Source organism: Mixophyes fleayi, chromosome 4, assembly GCF_038048845.1.
Source record: "Mixophyes fleayi isolate aMixFle1 chromosome 4, aMixFle1.hap1, whole genome shotgun sequence".
NCBI lineage: Eukaryota > Metazoa > Chordata > Amphibia > Anura > Limnodynastidae > Mixophyes > Mixophyes fleayi.
The window spans coordinates 104,813,782-104,833,105 of record NC_134405.1 but is presented as its reverse complement, the minus strand read 5'-3'; the positions used below and the strand labels follow the sequence as shown (position 1 = coordinate 104,833,105).

The following is a 19,324-nucleotide window of genomic DNA, read 5'->3' as shown; positions in this document are numbered from 1 at the left end:
TTAGATATAACATGAGGCAGCACCTACGAAGAGAAAGAAAAATGTAAATTCATATGCATAAGACATATCAAGAAAGAGGTCATGTCAAAGGATTCATTAAGACCTTTGGGTGCCAAAGTATCCAATCTATACACCCAATACATCTCTCTGCAGGTAAGTTTTTTTCGCCAAATCACCACCTCGTGCACCCAACACCACATGCTCAATCCCTTTAAACTTAAGACCACTAGGGTCCGAATGTTGACATACCATAAAATGTCTAGAGACAATGCAGGTCTGACTTGCTTTTAATAGCCCTCACATGCTCCTGAATACGTAGCTTTAAAGCTCTCTTCGTCTTACCTATATAAAACTTTCCACAAGGGCATTCTAATAAGTAAATGACTGACGTCGTAAGGCAGTCAATACGATCACGAATCTTATATGCCCTCAAATGTGATGAATCATAGAATACATGGTTTAAAGGGGAAATAAATTTACATACATTGCAGGTATTGCATTTAAAAAGAACCTTTGCCTAATTGATCCAAGAATGTCATCTTATTATCCGTCACACCCTTCAGTAAGCTAGGTGCTAACAGAGATTTTAGATTTTTAGTTTTCTTAAAAAAAGATATCTGGTTTGGGCGGGACCACAGGGCCCAAAACTGGGTCCATACGGATTAATTTCCAATGTTTATTAAGGATAGATTTTATTTTCCTATCATCTTTACTAAATTCAGTAATAAATGGAACTACCTCTTTCCGCTCCTCCTAATTTTTATTCTTATACACCAGCATATCTTTTCTATCCACATTATTTGTTTTCAACAATGCGTCTGAAATGATTGAATCCGGATAGCCTCTTTCCTTAAATCTTTCTGCAAAGATACGAGATTGTTCCCTGTATGTATTTTCATCTGAACAGTTTCGTTTTAAACGATTAAATTGTGACCTAGGGATATTATCTTTCCACTTCATAAGGTGACAGCTATCATAATACAAATAGCTGTTTATATCTACTTCTTTAATAAACGTTTTGGTTTGTATCTGAGTGTCTTTAGTTTCAAGGACCAGATCTAGATATTCTATAGTGGTGTCATTAATCTTATAGGTACTCCTTTTGTTTCGGAAGTTTCCAACCTTCACGGGGACTGTTAATTATATCCTGATATCATACAAGGTTTTATCTCCAGCAACATGTGTCATTAACCAAGAAATTAGGACTGTGTTTTATGGACGGTTTTGAAAGAGAATATCACTGTCATTTATTGTCATCGACTGTTTTATTATATAAAGTTATACCTGCTAATATACAGTAGGTTGTTAACCTATATGTATACTAATGTGTAGACCGCATCAATATTGTCATTAATCAAATTGTTAGTATTGGTAATACTCATATCGTTATTTTATCCAATTATGTATGGCAACACATGATCATACTTCTATTGTAATTTTATTGTATTTTAATAAATGTTAGCAATTAATCATTGGCTTTACGACATCAATAGAATATTAGATCTGCACTTCTTGATAATCAATTGATGAGCGCCCAGCATTATAAAATTTTGGATTTAACCTAAAGGGAGGGATACCCTTAGCAGGTGCAGCTCTCACAGACCTTGGTAGGAGAGCGCGGTTCCACATTATAATATTAATCTTATAGGTGAATTTTCAGATTAAAATCATGTTGTATTCAGATAGCATAAAAACTCTTCCAAAGGTTGAAGGGGACCATCCCAAATCAGAATAATGTCATCTATATATCGACTATAAAAGACAGTATGCGTTGAAAAATAATTATTTTCCCCATAGATGAACTCAGATTCCCATCTTCCCATAAGGAGATTAGCAAAGCTGGGGGCAAAAATATTCCCCATCGCCGTCCCGCATATTTGCAAGTAGAAACGCTCCATAAATTTAAAATAATTCCGAGACCATATGAATCGAATCAATTTACAAATAAACATTTTGAGCCCATTGTCTAAATTCTTATCTAATTGGAGATAGTAATTAACCGCTTCTATTCCCTTGTCATGACAAATAGATGTATACAACGCCTGTATTTATTGTGACCCATTTAAAAGTGGGTTTCCATTGTATATCACCCAAAAGTTGTAGTAGAGAAGTAGAATCCTTCAAAAAGGCCGGTAAGCTAATAACATACTACTTAATAAAGGAATCAACATATTGAGACGCATGTGACGTAAGGGAGCAGATCCCTGCAACAAAGGGTCTCCCAGGTGGCCTTTCTAGCGATTTATGCACTTTTGGCAGATAGTAAAAAATCGGAAAATAACCGGTGAATCCTGGAGGAGAAATAGATACTCATCACGAGTTAAAATATTCTCTCTCAAAGCCTCATACAGGATAATCTTTAACTCCTCTACAAACTCAGTAGTGGGATCTTGCTCTAATTTTCTATAGGATAATTCATCATCCAGTAGTCTCGTAGCCTCTAAGATGTAATCCGTCCTATTTAGGACAACAATCCCCCCCCCTTTATCAGGTTGTTTGATAATAATCCTCTCATTATTCATTAGATTATCTAGCGCTTTTTTTTCAGAGGGTGAGATGTTTCTTTTATATCTTTTTGTAACATTAGCTTGGCAAAGATCATTTTTAACTAACTGGTGAAACATCTCTAGATTACTACCCCTAGATTCAAGGGAATAAAAATTTGATGGTCATTTTAAACCTGATGCAGATTCTTTTAGAGCTGAAGATGCAATAAATTTCTCATTCCTTTTTAGAAAATGCCTTTTTAAATTGAGTCTTCTAGTGAATCTATTCAAATCCAAGAGCAGATGAAAATCATTAGATACATTAGTGGGTGCAAAGGATAACCCCTTACTAAGTAATTGAAGCTCTTCTGAAGTAAGAGTATAATCAGAAAGATTGAAGATACCCAAAGATTTGGGATCAAGGGGTTTAGGATCAGGAGATTTTTTTAATAGTGTCTTTCTTCTCTTTCTGTCCCTTGAATCCCCCTCGTTTGCCTCTTCTTCTATATGTCTCCTTTTCATAGGAGATGCTAGTTTTATATTCTCTCTTAGAAGACATTTTTTGTAAATGGTGTCTTCTTTGGGGGTTTGGGCGGGGGATAAAAATCCTCCTCAGTGCTCCAAAACCTTTCTCTCTGTAAGGGAGAGAATCTATTTCTCAGGTTCAGATGTTGTGGTGGTCTCCTAAAAGAACCTTGACGTTTGTGAGATACATTAGTCCACTCATTTCTATCTCTAGTTCTATGGCCAAATCTATTAGCATCAATCTGTATTTTATCCAATGCTTTAGAAGATACTTCATCATTCTGCTGTCTAGACCAACGATGAACCTGATTATTCATATAATCATATAATCCCTTTTATCTCTTTGATATTTTCTCTCCTTTCTGTCCACAACCTCAGACTCAAGTCTATCTAATTTCTTATGCAACACTTTCTCATTGATCTTATAATCCTCTTTAGGTCTATAGCCTTCAGCCTTAGATTCTTTATCCTCCATTTCTAATTGGACTGATACTAGATTTTTTTGTTTCTCAATCACAATCAATCTCATTAGATTAATAGAGCACTCATCTAACGTTCTATCCCACTCCTTCATAAACAATGGATTATCTACACCAAAAGGAGTTTTTTTTTATTCTTAGACCTCTGGGGACCCTTTTAGTTTTAATGTATTCTTCTAATCCAGCTATGTCCCACCAGATTCTAATTTCCTTGGCCAATAATTTCTCTAAATTCCAGAAGAAATCATCTAGTGATTCTTTTTCATTACATAAAATATCAGTGTCATTAAAAATCTTTTGACAATATTCAAGTCTTCTACTTTCAATATTCTCAGATCTAAACATATTGAAACATAGAAGTATAGCAGCCCAGCTTAGAAGTGCAGACAAAGAGAATGTGATACCCAAAAGTTCCAAGCTATAGAGAGCTTTTAAAGTGCAGATATAGAGAGTGAGTAATTAATACTTAAGTTCAGTAGGCAGCTCCCCAGTCGTGATACACCTGTCTGCAGGTGTGAGACCTAATGAAAAAATAGAAGACAGGGGGCGCCACACATAGTGCAATTATAAGTGATACACAGTGGTATTCATCCAGAGATATACAATTCCCGTACCAGATATTCAGAGTAATCAAGCCAGTAGTTTATATGATGAAATCCTTCTGATGGCACCACGATTAAACCTGGTAATCAAGATAATCCTGGATAGCAGATATCTTGGAACTTTTGGGTATTATAAAGTAAAGCCCCCTCCCCAAATCGCTCACTTTAACTTACCCAAGATCTATTGCTCATCTCATTACCTCCTCACATGCACATCTACAGGACTTAACTAGAGTAAATCCTCTCCTCTGGAATGTGTTCTCGTGTTTAGACCAGAGCTATTCATCTGAACACAGAAAGTGGAGATGTTATCCAGTTCTCTATCCACATAGCCCAAAAGTGTCGCACTCGCACCATCCTGCTCACTTCACTACCACCCCACCTGGGTTGTAATACCTCCAGGACACCAAAGCCAGTGTTGGTTTGGGGCATGAAATGGGGCATGAGGCCCCTCCGCCTTTAAACATGCTCTCGTATCACCCATTCTCAAGAAACCCAACCTTGACCCCACCTCACTCTCTAATTACCGCCCCATTTCCCTTTTCCCATTTGCCTCCAAAATACTCAAGAGACTTGTCTGCAACCGTCTCTCCACCTACCTCTCTGAACACTCCCTCCTTGACCCTCTCCAATCAGGCTTCCGCCCCCTCCATTCCACTGAAACTGCCCTGGCTCAAGTTTCGAACGATCTCCTCTCGGCTAAAGCCATGGGCCACTACTCCCTCCTGATTCTCCTCGACCTCTCAGCGGCCTTTGACACCGTTGACCACCCCCTCCTGCTTCACACCCTTCAGTCCATTGGCCTCTCCGGTACCGTCCTCTCCTGGTTCACCTCTTACCTTGCCGACCGTTCCTTCTCTGTTTCCACCTCTGATTCTCTCTCCCCCTCTTCCTCCCTTCCAGTCAGGGTCCCTCAGGGCTCTGTCCTTGGACCCTTACTATTCTCACTATACACCTCTTCTCTGGGTGCACTCATCAGCTCCTTTGGCCTCAAGTACCACCTTTATGCTGATGACACTCAACTCTACCTTTCCTCTCCTGATCTCTCTCCCTCCCTTCTCTCCAGGGTATCCGCATGTCTCTCTGCCATCTCCTCCTGGATGTCCTCTAGATTTCTTAAACTCAATCTTGCTAAAACTGAACTCATTGTCTTTCCTCCCTCTCGTACCTCCTTCCCCTCTGACCTCTCCATCACTGTTGACAACTCATCTATCTCCCCTGTTCCCCAACTCTGCTGCCTAGGTGTCATCCTCGACTCCTCTCTCTCCTTTGCCCCTCACATTCACTCTCTCGCCAAATCCTGCCGTTTCCAGCTTCGCAACATTACCCGCATTCGGCCCTTCCTCTCCCAGGATGCCACCAAATCTCTGGTCCACTCTCTGATTATCTCCCGCTTGGACTACTGCAACCTTCTCCTTATCGGCCTCCCCCTCTCTCATCTCGCTCCCCTTAGATCTGTACTTAACGCCGCTGCTAGGCTTATTTTCCTCTCTCGCCGTTCCACCTCTGTATCCCCACTCTACCAAGCCCTTCACTGGCTACCCTTCCCCTACAGAATCCTTTTCAAGCTCCTCACTCTGACTTACAAGGCCCTCGCCAACTCCACTGCTCCCTACATCTCTAACCTTATCTCTATTCACACTCCCTCCCGCTCACTGCGATCGTCCAATGATCGTCGCCTCTCTTCCCCTCTGATTACCTCCTCTCACGCACGTATCAAAGACTTCTCCCGCGCCGCTCCCCTCCATTGGAACAAGCTCCCCCGCTCCATCAGAACTTCCCCTAATCTGTCCTCTTTCAAACGAACATTAAAAACCCACCTTTTCCTTAAAGCCTTCCAGTCTCATGCCTAAACTCCCACCGGTCGGCTACCTCTCTTTCTCATCCCTTCTTCCCTTCTCCTCCTTCCTCGACTCCGTCTCCGTTTCTCCCGTCTCTCCGTCTCATCCATGTGTCTGTCTGTCTTCCCCTCCCTTTAGATTGTTCGCTCCTTTGAGCAGGGCTCTCCTACCTTCTGTTTCCATCACTTTTAACTGCGCTCTCCAGCTACTCAGCTCACCTCCTCTCAGTCCCTCTGCCCTCTGTCTCCTCTCGCTTCTCTCCGCTCCCCTCAGTGACTCTCAACCTGTCATCCGTGCCCACCCTCTTGGGCCATAGTTACCTGCCTATACTCACTTTTCCCCTCCCTCCCTCTCTTTCATGCTGTGCCTGAGCCCCCAGAGCTATAGTGCTTACTGTTACTTGTACTGTGCTGTTTCACCTTGTACTGTGCCATTGTTTGTCCTTGCACGGCGCTACGGATACTTTGTGGCGCCCTATAAATAAAAATTAATAATAATAATAATAATGAAAGTCCTATCACAGATAGGGGCCCATCCAATAGTATGTGCTGACACGGGTGTCAGAGGTTATGTATACTCTGACCCAGACTAGTGGCAGGTTTTCGTTTTCAGTAGGATGGCACAATAATATTAGGTTTTAGTGTTTTGTTTTACTGACAGCGACTCACTAACATCTGGCCATAGCATTCTCAATAGTAGCCAGGAGGCTTCCTACACAGCAAGCAGGACTAGTTTTGATGCAAAGCTGCAATGAGAAGTAGTGATTGGGCTGAGTGGTTTTCCTGTGCTTCAGCCAATCGCATGCAAGCTGCTCTGCTTTGCTTCTCGCGCATTGATCCCTTTTAGCGATTTGTGTAGTGGCTCTGCTAGGTGCAAGTCTTTGTTATTCTCTCAGGGATTTTATTCAGAGTGCACTGCTTCAGGGAAGCTTCCATGTGGATTTAGGTGACTAATAGAGGTACATGCCTCAGTACTTATTTAGGGAGTATTTATTTTAAAGAAAATAAGCAGTAATAAAACATTTGGTAAGTGTGGGGTGTTTTCTTTAATTTTTTTTGTGTATAAACCATTAGGTACTTTTGTTAAACTACATGTCTCAACAGGCCCTGGTGACATGTAGTTTCACAAGCTTGGTTATGCTCTGGCAGCCCTGGGCATGCTGGTGTTTGTAGTTCAATCACTCATTACTTGAGGGCCTTCTGGGATTTGTAGTTTCACAAAATGCACAATGATTTTCTGGCTTTCAACTATTACCTTGGGGGACACTAGGATGACACTGAATGTGCCCCAGTGCTATTCTGAACAGTACTAGTTTGTCCTTGGGCCAGGGGGTGCATGGTTTTGTGGTCGTTTTTTTTTTTTTTTTTTAAATACAGGTGCCCATTTTCTCTAGGGAATTTCACCCATTGCTGACCAAGCCAATGCTGGTTTTTACATTGACAGGGGATGGCCCACTCTGCGGGTCTGCCTGTAATGGTGCGTCCAGCCTGGCATAGGCTGGTGCAGTTTGCAAAGTTTGAAGGGGAATCCTACCCTAATCACCCTGCTTTAGTGGTCTCCAGACCAGGCCTAATAGCACAGATGGCGGATAAGTGTATAAAAACCGTGAAGGGTGCATTTTAGTCTAACATTTTTAATTGTTACATTTTTAATATGGTAGTTGATACCATCTACTTAATTATGACTGACTCGTCTTTGTTCCGGCCACATCAAGATAAGTTCAGTCTGTATTAATGTGGCCTCTATTTACAGTGTGTTTTGAGTTGTGTGTCTTAAGATATGTGCAACTTGAAATATCCACGCAAGGCTGCAGTTTCGCACCAGACACAAGAGACCTACTGTAATTTAGACCAATTTTGTTTAACTTGTGCACCATTTGAGATGACACAGCTGTACGAGCAGGACCCTCTTCACTCTTTTTGTATTAGTGTTTCTAGTTTGTATAAGCTTGTTTGTACCTCTAACAAACTGTGCAGTGTTGTGAAACTGTCAGTGTTTTATAAATAGCAGTTCCAGTCTAAAAGTTCCCACAAACCGTGGCCGCCTGCTGTCTGAATGAGCCAATTACATGATTTAGTTACTGATATGTGTATCTCTTTAATTTTAGTCAAATTGCTTAGTAGGTGATTGTGTTACATGACTCCACCATAGCAAATTTTTGCACCTTAATTAGTTGATGTGTGATAATTGTATAACTGGACGGTGCATTCAACATATCCTTTAATACTACTTGTCTGTTTTTGCTGTCGTTTTGTATGGTGCACTGTAAAACATAATGGGTACATTGGCTAGTTGGACATACTATCCATTGCAAGTTAGTGTCATATTCCTGTAAATTTTATTGCAAGCAGGTCCAGCTCAGGGTATCGTTAGCAAGGAAGTGTCTTATGTGGTCCACAAACATTTGTGTTCTTGTTTCAACCTGCACCACTGAAAACCCCAAATTAAAATTATTACATGTGAAATATTTAGTTCTGGTTATAAACGTCAGTAGTAATTTTCACTCATGGACATAAGACAGACTAAATTCAGAGCTACACTATACGCTGAACAGGTATGATTTTCATGTTGTTGTTGTTCTATTATGTTCTAAACACTTTTGTTAGATAGTGGCTTATATTTTAAGAATTCATATTACTTTTAAGGCAAATTGGGTATAGAAAAGGGAGATTTGGCAACATACAAATATATTGTTGATGACTGACTGGTTTTGGAGCCTATACTCTACAAATGTAATCCATTGATTGTTTGCAGTAAATCACTGACTTGAAGTTTAGCTATACACTTATTGATCAGGTCAGCTGTAAGGGCAGACTTTATACAGCACTTGCCTGTGATTATGGACTATATTGGAGTGGAGACTTGTCTGATGATTTTAAGCACTCCAGAGTTTGTTTTATCCTATCCTAATCAATATGAATGAGAAGAAATACTTGACTTTTGCCTTTTTCTTGAGTGTCAGAACAGTTAATTTTACCAAGAACTATACAGTTTGCTTACTCCACACCCCTAGATTCTGAATTGGATGAATACATTAACTTTTGTGTTGGCTGTTTATGTGAAATCAGGCATCTTACTTGCTGTATTTAGACCTCACACATGTTTCTTGTGTTTGCAGCAAAGTACAGAATTCTACAAATGCTGGGATTGTAGAATTGATAGATTTAAAAGGTATAGCTAGAGGTTTTTTAAAGTTGTCTGAAATGAAATCCCAACTGAAATGTGTCTTCAGAACCAGCATAGTACTTATCATTGTGATCCCTATGTCTTATGGTCCAAGCGGCAAACAGGTGGATCTAACTGTCCTTTGCACTGTAATCACGTTTGAAGTTATGTAACTTTAAAGAATATACATTATGCACTTTTATGCTCATTAAACATTTTGGTCCTGTATAATTTATCATCTGCATTTCATTCTGGACAACCTCAGGGAAGATAAATTGGATGTTTTTGGTATTGACTATTTGAGGGTGTAATGTGTGGGTGTTATGGCTGATCTTTATTATCTGGCTTACAGCTTTTCAGCTAAAACGGAGAATGCTATAGAATATAATTTTCATATTTCTCTATTCAGCACTTTTTATGTGTGCTTTGCGTTTTTTGTTAATCACTCACGGCTCTTGGTAACATTTAATTTTTCTTTCAACAACTTTAAGTATAGCCCCATGGTGTCAAATTAGGACGTCTACGTGGTTCTGAACTCCTTTAAAATGTTTGAATGACATCAATTTTATAATGATATAGATGTACTAAAATAACACCTCATCACTCATAGGTGCTTATTAGCCGTTTAAATAACATACCTCTGTTTAGCACTCCATGTTTATGGCGTGCGTTTTACATGTTCATCTTTACATGTTTTTACAGTATTACATGACATATATTTTATTTAATGAAAATGTTATGGTATAAATCGAATAGGTTGGTTCACTCAGCCATATTTTAATAGCCTAAATCATATTGAGAGATCTGTATTTGTTTCTAGTGTGATTATGTATCATTGTAGGTGTTCATATTAAAATATATTATTGAAAACAGAGTGGTTATTGCTGAAGTTGTTTAAATGCTGCTTAATTAGGAATTTTCAGATAATTGTAGGCCTAGTAATTCTTCCAGTGTATGTATGTGAACAAGCACATAGTCTTTAGTAGATTTTAATTTAATTGTTTTCCCCTACTTTCTTTTAGTCCCAGAAATCTTGGATCGAAAATACTTTCACCAAGAGGGAATGCATCTATATAATTCCAAGTTCAAAGGACCCACACAGGTAAAATTACACTTTTTTTTTTTTTTTTTTGTGTACATTTTATTTTTATTTCAAGTTTTGGTATTGCTTTCAGTACAGTTACAGGCAGTGGCGGATCGCCCCCCCCTAGCAGGGATCTTGCTGCCGGCAGCTGCACAGTATGTGCAGGTCCGCTCAGCAGTGACAGTGTGCTGCCCGGCTGCTCTGATTGTGTTTTAAACACAATCAGAGCAGCGGGGCAGCACACTGTCACTGCCGAGCGGACCTGCACATACTGTGCAGCCGCCGGCAGCATTAGACATCAGAAAGGGGGTGGGGCCTAAATCCCCTCCCCCCCCCCCCCCCCCCCCCCTAAAATCGCCCCGGGTAAAGTTATTGTCTAGATCCGCCCCTGGTTACAGGCATTATAAACAAGGTTCACTTCTTCTAAAATATCACTACCCATGCTATAAAGCTTTGCACACTGCAGTGCATGTCAGACAATGCACATTAGTTTTCAATATATTATGTGTCCATTAACACTGCCATTCTTCTTTCTTTGCAAGAAAATCCACACCCCCCCTCATTGGGTCCATTTAGTGCTATGCTATGCCTTTTCTCTATTCCAAATGTTGGGTCCTTTATATTGTTTTTGGATTCTAAACATATTCATAAATGCTTAAAAAGTGTATCTTGTTCAACTGGGTAAAGTGTTTCTAATCCTTTTTAAATGGTTTCTGAAATGTTTTGGTGCTAATTCCTTCCTAAATGAGCCCCCCTCATGGGGAGTCCCGAGGGGTCCCTTGACTTACAAATGCTCTTGAACAGAAGCAGAGACCACTACCTTCTGTGCAAAGGACATTGAAACATTTGTCAATTGCAAGGTTGCACTGAAAGTGGTGCCAGATTGGACAGGTGCCACATGGGACCTGCTTAGAAAAAAATAAATGAAAAGACAAAAAGAGAAAATGTTTTTGTTAGAGTTTAGACATATTGTATAAGCATCTATAATCCTTTTGTTGCTGGACAGAGGATGTTATTCAGTCATACTTTTTTTTTTGCAATTACTTTATGCTTATCTTGTATAGTTCATCTTGGTGGCATAATTGCAGACATGGTGGAAAACTTGCAAATGAGTAATTGTGAAAGGTGTTAAACTTTCCATAGCACTTAACGCATAATCCCGATTTATTTTTAAACCTAGTTTTACAGGTTTATTTATTGTACTGTTGTCTTCTGGGTGCAAATGTAAAAATACCCTAACCAGTTAAATCTGTGGAGTTGGTTTATAATGAGTAAGGTTGCTTTATCTTTCAGGAATTTGGTGACATGCTAGAGCTATGAATTCAGATGCTGCGTAACCATGAAACATGAGTTTATATCATTTGTTACATAAATGCAGTGTATTGATGGATAATATGAACATGTAACGCTACAGAAAAGGTGTACACCTAATACATAGTGTATAATTAAATCTGAGTCTTGTTCTTCCACAGATGCCTTCCAGGATGCCAGATTTGCCAGCAGCTTGTGAGGTTTGTACAGGTCTCTAAAAGAAAGAAACCGAGATGTGACTTCTGTAAAATTGTGATTAATCTTGCACAACTTTTAATCCATATTGACAAGGAATCTCCCTCTTTCCATCTATATTAGGATTGTGTAGCTGTCACTCACACTGTTGCTTTGTGCTGCTCACTCCAAGTAATCATATTCATTTTGTACTTTAAAGTGGTAACTCCAAGGCATCTACTGACTTGTACACCTTCAGCACCACGTAATGGGCTCATATATGAAGCATCTTGCTCATTTGTTTTCATTATAAATTGGTAACAATGCTACTTAGGTGTTATAAGTATCACCATGCGCCTTTTGTATCTTCTCCCCCCTATAGATGCTGCTGTGGCCGTCTTGTCAGACAGCATGCCTGCTTCACTGCCAGTCTCGCTATGAAGTACTCCGATGTGAAACTAGGTGAAAATTTCACAGACGAGCTAGAACAATGGTCCGTGGAAAAACATACAGAAGAGAGTCCGACAGACGCATATGGGGTTATAAATTTTCAAGGTGGATCACATTCCTACAGAGCAAAGGTACGATGTAGTAGAAGCTTCTCTATGTGTGTGCATTATCTCTATCTACATGCATTTTATGCTACTGAAATTATGACATATTCTCTAATGTTTCAGTATGTCCGGTTGTCCTACGACACCAGGCCGGAAACCATTTTGCAGCTTATGCTAAAAGAATGGCAAATGGAATTGCCCAAACTTGTTATTTCTGTCCATGGAGGAATGCAGAAATTTGAGCTTCATCCTCGCATCAAACAATTAATTGGTAAAGGCCTCATCAAAGCCGCTGTAACAACAGGAGCTTGGATTGTCACCGGGGGAGTAAATGCTGGTAAAGACAATTTATGGATAGAGCAACCATTTAACTGCTTGTATGGAATATAGTTGTGTTTTGCTGTAACCGCTTGTCTCGTGTGTGTGTGTGTGTGTGTGTGTGTGTGTGTGTGTGTGTGTGTGTGTGTGTGTGTGTGTGTGCGCGCGCGCGATATGTGGAGCAAAATAGCAAATTCCAATTTTTGTGTTGTCAAGATGGTACATTGTCACCACATTCACTAGAGGACCGTGTTCTATAGGGCACATAAGCAATTAAAAATAAATAATTCCGCTTTCTTTTTATTAGACTCCTAGAAAGCATTAAAAATGGATTGAATACAAGATCTGTCATAAAGACAGGTATATATTAACCTTTGTGGCTGCAGGAATGTATCTTACTGAATAGAGCCATTTCCATGCTGCATCTGTTTTTCTAGGGATAACTTTTTATTGGAGTGCTTTGATATTCTTCATTGTCTTGGTTGCTTGTTACCTAAGTTTGTCTAGGCAGGTTTTATATATTCAGAAAGTAAAGGGCTTTCGGGGGTTGTGTGTGGGTTTTTTATTTTTTTTTTATTTCTTGTTACATTTTGAAATTATCTTTGGAATGAAGCATCTGATGGTGTCCCGAGGTTATGTAACTATTGATGGACAGTTCCATTCACACCAGAAGTAAATACCAGTGTAATTATCAGGTTCTCAGACTGTGATTAGCGGAATAGTGTGGGCTTTCATAAGTGTGCTTTCTTTGTTGCTGCACAATAATATGCTGGCAGTAGCTCTCCATAAAGCATAGGCATATTCATGTCTCCCCTATTTTTCATTTTTGGAAACAGGTGTTGCCAAACATGTTGGAGATGCCCTCAAAGAGCATGCTTCCAGATCATCGCGAAAGATTTGCACCATTGGCATAGCACCTTGGGGAGTCATTGAAAATCGGAATGACCTGGTTGGAAGAGATGTAAGTATAGTCGGATTCATTGATGGACATGGGATCATTTCAACAGTTAAAGTATGAGATTTTCTTTTGTTCCTGTTAGGTTATTGCTCCATATCAAACCTTGCTGAACCCACTGAGTAAACTCAATGTCCTCAATAATCTGCATTCCCATTTCATCTTGGTGGATGATGGTACTGTTGGAAAGTACGGAGCCGAAGTGAGTTTAAGGAGGGAGCTAGAGAAAACTATCAATTTACAACGCATTCATGCACGTACGTTTTCCTTTTTACCATTTTATTGCTGTCTTTTTCTCTGCAATGGACAGTTTTAGGCTTTTTTTTTTTTTTTTTTAATGTGGATTGCAAAATTTAAGTTTACCTCTTTATGCATGAAACCTTTTTGTGTAGACTATAAATATCAATATGGTTTCCTTTCCCATTTGTTCAGGCATTGGCCAGGGAGTTCCGGTAGTTGCTCTGATATTTGAAGGCGGTCCAAATATCATCCTTACTGTGCTGGATTATCTGCAGGAAAGTCCTCCTGTCCCAGTTGTTGTGTGCGAGGGAACTGGCAGAGCTGCTGACATACTGGCTTATGTGCACAAACAAACAGAAGAAGGAGGGTATGTGTGATCTGAATTTCTTAGAAGGCTGTTATACTCATATTATTCCCATTTTATGATGTAACCTTGCTCTTTGCTCTTAGAAATCTACCGGAAGGTGCAGAGAACGAAATAATTTCAACTATAAAAAAGACTTTCAACTTCAGCCAGCTTGAGGCCGTCCATCTCTTCCAGACTGTGATGGAGTGCATGAAAAGCAAGGAACTGGTAAGTGGGAGTTGGAGCAAAATCCCAATGTTCACTTTGACCATCCTTATTCTAGGGACATGTAAATGCTGATATGTGCAGAACATGTATGTGTGCACAATCTTGTACCTCAGTGTATACATACCTTCTAATTATAATATACTATGGTATAATACCCTTTTGGTTCATTGTGATGTGTCTCTGGAACAGTCCACTGAGACACATTGTGCCCGTATTGAGGATGGAATCTCTGCTAACATTTCCTCATACTCTGAAACCTTTGCATAAATTCCTTACCATAGTGAACATCAACATGCACAGCCGGACAACTCTGTGATGTCTGACGACACAGCATGGCCAATTCAATCTCCCCTTCTGTGTTGGGGGTTGTTTTTTTGCTTTAAATACTTATTAAAAGTTGGCCATTTATTTCTGTACAAATGTTTTTATCCACATATTTGAATTTAATAAAAACTAATTAAACTTCAAATTATGAATAAGTTATGTTTAGATAACTCCAGCAACTGTTATTTCATATGATATTGTACCTGGTCTGATATCACAGTGAAATGCACACTATTAAAATGGAAATTCATCTTGTTTTAAACAGATTACAGTTTTTCACATTGGCTCAGATGAGCATCAGGACATTGATGTTGCAATTCTAACTGCTCTGTTAAAAGGTAAGGTCACCATCTTTGCTTTTGGTGTTAGGGAAAGTGTCATGGAAAATGTTCACAGCTCACTGTTCTATATAGATGTGACAGATTGGGGTTTTGCTTACCATCAGTAACCTGTCTTTATAGACCACACCTATTGGTGCTGCTTGGCTAAACTAGTGTGGTACCCTCTGTTGTAGAATAGTTAGTGCCCTCCCCCGCCAACCGCAGTCTAAATCAGTCAACTTGAGCCGCTTGCATCTGGTTGATGTATGTAGCTGTTGCAGCACCATTTTGCTGGTTCCTGTGGCTAAATCCTCCTGACCACGTTATATAGGATCAGGACTGCTGGTAGCAGGCGGATTGTTGATTTGGGATGCGGGGCTCATAGCGGGATCCTTAATAGTAGCAATGTTTACTTGCTCTTGTAAGGGCTATTTCTGAGCTGTTACACACAACAGCTTCTTGAAAGTAGTAGATGTTAACACACTTCGTAAACATGTTTACACACACATGCTGACTGGGTAATCCAGCCCCCTGCCCCCTTTCTTTTTACCAATCCAAGTCAACTCCTTTTAGTTTATCACAAGGAATTGGCTGGAACACAAACTTAATTTAGCATTGCACCTATCCTAGCGAGGTTAGGATCAGCTCCAGTCTCTGTGCTTCCCTTAGGGCTCCAGTGTGGCACTTTGCATTCTGGGACTACATGCTGTATGTACCGTATATTAACAACCAAGATTATTATATGCAGATGATAAAATATATTGAGTATCCATTTTACAGTGCCTTTTTTTCCCCCCATACATAGGAACAAATGCGTCTGCTTTAGACCAACTGGTTTTAACTCTGGCATGGGACAGAGTGGATATTGCCAAGAACCATGTATTTGTCTATGGACAGCAGTGGCTGGTAAGCATGTATTAGTACAGATTTCTGGTATTGTATGTTTTCAGTGTATCCCATTGAAAACAATGCAGATACAAAGGGCTTGAGTTATTGAAATTCTACACTCTTTTTCTGCCAGAAATGGCTAGATGTGCAGGAGAAAAGACTGTCTCCCCAAATTATGCAGTTTAATGTCTTTTATGTAAAACCCCTTTTGGTTATGACTGTTCATAACTATTATCAGCATTTCTTCTATTTATTTTATGGGTTGGTCATGTGAATTTTCTGAAGGCCTTATTACTGATTATTTTTTTCTGGTACTAGCATTCCTAACACTAGTGCAATGCATACAGCTGGGTCTGAAAATGGAAGCCATTGTTTCCAGTGACACCATAATGGGTTTGTGTTACATTTGAGAACATTGCATTTTTCTCAAATACCTGTGAACGAAGTGGGGTAACCTAGGTGACCTCCAATAATCTTCTGTAACACTAGCAAAAATGCTGTTAGTAGCCATATGTCAAACATGGGTTTTACCTGTGTCTGTACTTGTGTTCTCAAATGTAAAACAAACACCAGTGGGTATGAGGCCTTAATGATTATTTATTTTCTTGGCTACCTTATACATTTTTATTTTTTTTGTGTCCATTTAGAAATTTACTCTGTAATGACAACATTTACATATGGGTCACCTGCAGATAAATCTGTTTCCTTAGGTTGGTTCCTTGGAACAAGCCATGTTGGATGCACTTGTTATGGACAGAGTTGCGTTTGTCAAACTTCTCATAGAAAATGGAGTCAGTATGCACAAATTTTTAACAATCCCCAGGCTGGAAGAACTATATAACACCGTAAGTGACTTTGGAACACTCGATCTGTTTTACTATGCATCAATAAATCATCTTGCTGAGTAAGTCGTGTTTCTCATAGCCTATGTTTGTGCTGAACCATGTGATCCATACATTTAAAGGGAAGTGATCATACACATATGTCTATCTGTGTCATGTAGCCAGCTGCTAATTTACATGTACTCTGTGCATTATTTCCTGCTCAGCTTGTGCATTTGTCATTTAATAATGAGAACAAACTGCATTAGCAACACTGTACCCTGATTTATTCCTATTGCAATAAAGCTGTTCTATGGAAAATATAAAACAGATATAACATTTTACCTATAAGTGTTCTGTCTCAACGTAGACTTCTTTACTTCATTTCTCTTTCATCCAGTCTGGGGGACACTGCTTACCATGGGTGTGAAGGGGAGCATGGAAGTTGGCACCTAGCTAGTTAAATTCTAGCATTGCTGACAGACCCCTCCCCTCCCCTCTACATAACCCCGCCTCTTCATCTTCCTCCTCAGTTTTTTTTAGGTGCCCAAAGGAGTTGGGCTTACTATGGCTGCTCTGCAGCTACACCTTGCTGATTTTACTTTATTTTCATTTTATTTTCTTTTGCTAAATAAACGTGCAAGAACTGAAGGGGACTCCTATGCTGTAAATAGCTGCAGCCGACAGAATTCAGTGTGAGCAGGACGGCTCTCACTGCCAGTGCTTCAGGACAGGTGCTGCCAGTGATCTCAGGGACTGCTGTCACACCGGAGCCCCTTCCTTGCAACAGAGACCATCAGGTCTTTACAGTTAAGGGTACCGGCGCTGCCACTGTGGGCATAGAGCGCCGCTACTCGGTAAATGGCGCCCGCCATTTGGATGGATTGTACCAAGTCACCCGCTCTCAGAGCATAGGGGGGACTTAGGTACACACTCTTGGTACCATTCGCAAAAAGATGGAGTGAGGCACTGTTTTAGTTGCTGCTAGATAGAGAGCACACTCACAGAACAGCAGCGCAGGCACTGCTCTGTCAGCTGAGAGCCAGAGACTCTCACTGGCAGAGCAAATTAGGGTGCATAAATACAGAGTGACTAGCGGTCTCTCCGGACCGCTGTCACTCTTGGGGCCTCACCGATAACCGGCGCTGCCTTTAGGCATGGAGGGCCGGTTATCGTAATGAAAAGAATGCCAGCGGCCATTTTAAAAAAATATAGCCGCGGTGGAGGAGGGGGTCTCCACTACTCTGCCATATACTATTTGTTTTCTTCTCCTCCCCACTAATGGGGCAGGAAAAGCACTTCAGAGAGACAGCATTATCAGGGGGGGGGGAGCTATAATATAGAGCTCCCCTGCTCTCCATGGAAAGTTGGATTAGCCCAGCCTTTTTGGCGCCAAATGTAAGTCCGGGAAAGGACACACATCAGAGGGAGCAGGCACCAGGCACTGCTGTTGGACTTCTTCCTGTTTGGCTAAGTATCTGATTTATTTAAACATATATTATTGTATTGCTGACTGCAAGGTGGGCTAGTGGAAATTATATTATAGTTCTCCCACTTGCCAAGTTATTTTATTTTTGGTTTAATAATTTATAAGTATAACTTTTATGTCTGTTCTATGCTGTCTCTCGCTCTCTAACAGCTAAATTTAAGTCTGTATGTTTGGTGTGCCTTCCTTTGTAAAATGACAGATAAAGGAAAGGGCCCTAAAGTAAAGTGTTTCACTTGCTCCAAATGCAATACTAAATTAGCTAGTGAGCATTGAGACTAAGGTGCTCTGGGCTGATTGCAGCCATTCTGAAAAATTTGCTGCAGCTGACAGCCTTTCCTTGCTAAGTATATTTTATACTCTCTATAAGTAGATAGGGAAGTATAAGATTCTGAACACATTTTTGGGGGATGAGCATAATGTTTATAAGAAATTATTGCTCTCATGAACAGAAATACTATCTTTTGACTGGTTCATACATTAATTACTGTTTTCTGTGCAAATATCTGGTGTATGTGCTTGTGTTTTGCAGTGTGGTAGCTTTATTTTCTATTTAAAATGAGAAAACTAGAGCAACATATGCCAAGTGTTTTTCCCTGTTCCAAATGTAATGCTAAATTGGCTGGTGAGCATTGGGACCCAGGGATGCTCTATACTGATTGCAGCCATTCTGGAATGTCTGAGGCTGCTTACAGCCTATCCTTGGCTAAGTATATTTTATACTCTCTATAAGTAGATAGGGAAGTATAAGATTCTGAGCACATTTTGGGGGTATGAGCATAATGTTTATAAGAAATTATTGCTCTCTCATTGTATATGTACCTGTATTTTACTCTCTGGTAGTGGTTTTTTTTTCTACTAAAAATGTGAGAAAATTAAAGCAAAATGTGCCACGTATTTTCCCTGTTCCAAATGTAATGCTAAATAGCGGGTGAACATTAGGATCCAGGGGCGCTCTGTACTGATTGCGCTGCGGCGTCAGCTGGGGCGCAATGTAAAAACGGCTCCATTCAGGTTTCAATCCTCCTGAGTGGGTACTGTCTTTGACACAGTGGGTTGGTACCCCGGTCAAACTATGATCTAACCCATCGGAGGTTCCAGTGGTAGTTGAGGTGTTACCTTCTGCCTCTGAAAGCGGTAGCCTTTATTAATTCAGACATGTCTATAAAAAGAACAA

General features: G+C 40.1%; 1 protein-coding gene across 2 annotated transcripts in view; it reads left to right on the top strand.

Annotated features, from left to right (window-relative positions):
* Positions 1-19,324, top strand: part of TRPM7 (transient receptor potential cation channel subfamily M member 7) — a 75,172-nt gene that overhangs the window by 18,630 nt on the left and 37,218 nt on the right. For both annotated transcript variants that reach the window (XM_075207937.1, XM_075207938.1), the window contains 11 exons: positions 10,121-10,200; positions 11,655-11,693; positions 12,050-12,248; positions 12,345-12,558; positions 13,376-13,500; positions 13,580-13,751; positions 13,927-14,101; positions 14,185-14,308; positions 14,898-14,970; positions 15,758-15,858; positions 16,551-16,685. In XM_075207937.1, the coding sequence (XP_075064038.1) occupies positions 10,121-10,200; positions 11,655-11,693; positions 12,050-12,248; positions 12,345-12,558; positions 13,376-13,500; positions 13,580-13,751; positions 13,927-14,101; positions 14,185-14,308; positions 14,898-14,970; positions 15,758-15,858; positions 16,551-16,685 (1,437 nt within the window). The remainder of the gene's footprint in view (positions 1-10,120; positions 10,201-11,654; positions 11,694-12,049; positions 12,249-12,344; positions 12,559-13,375; positions 13,501-13,579; positions 13,752-13,926; positions 14,102-14,184; positions 14,309-14,897; positions 14,971-15,757; positions 15,859-16,550; positions 16,686-19,324) is intronic.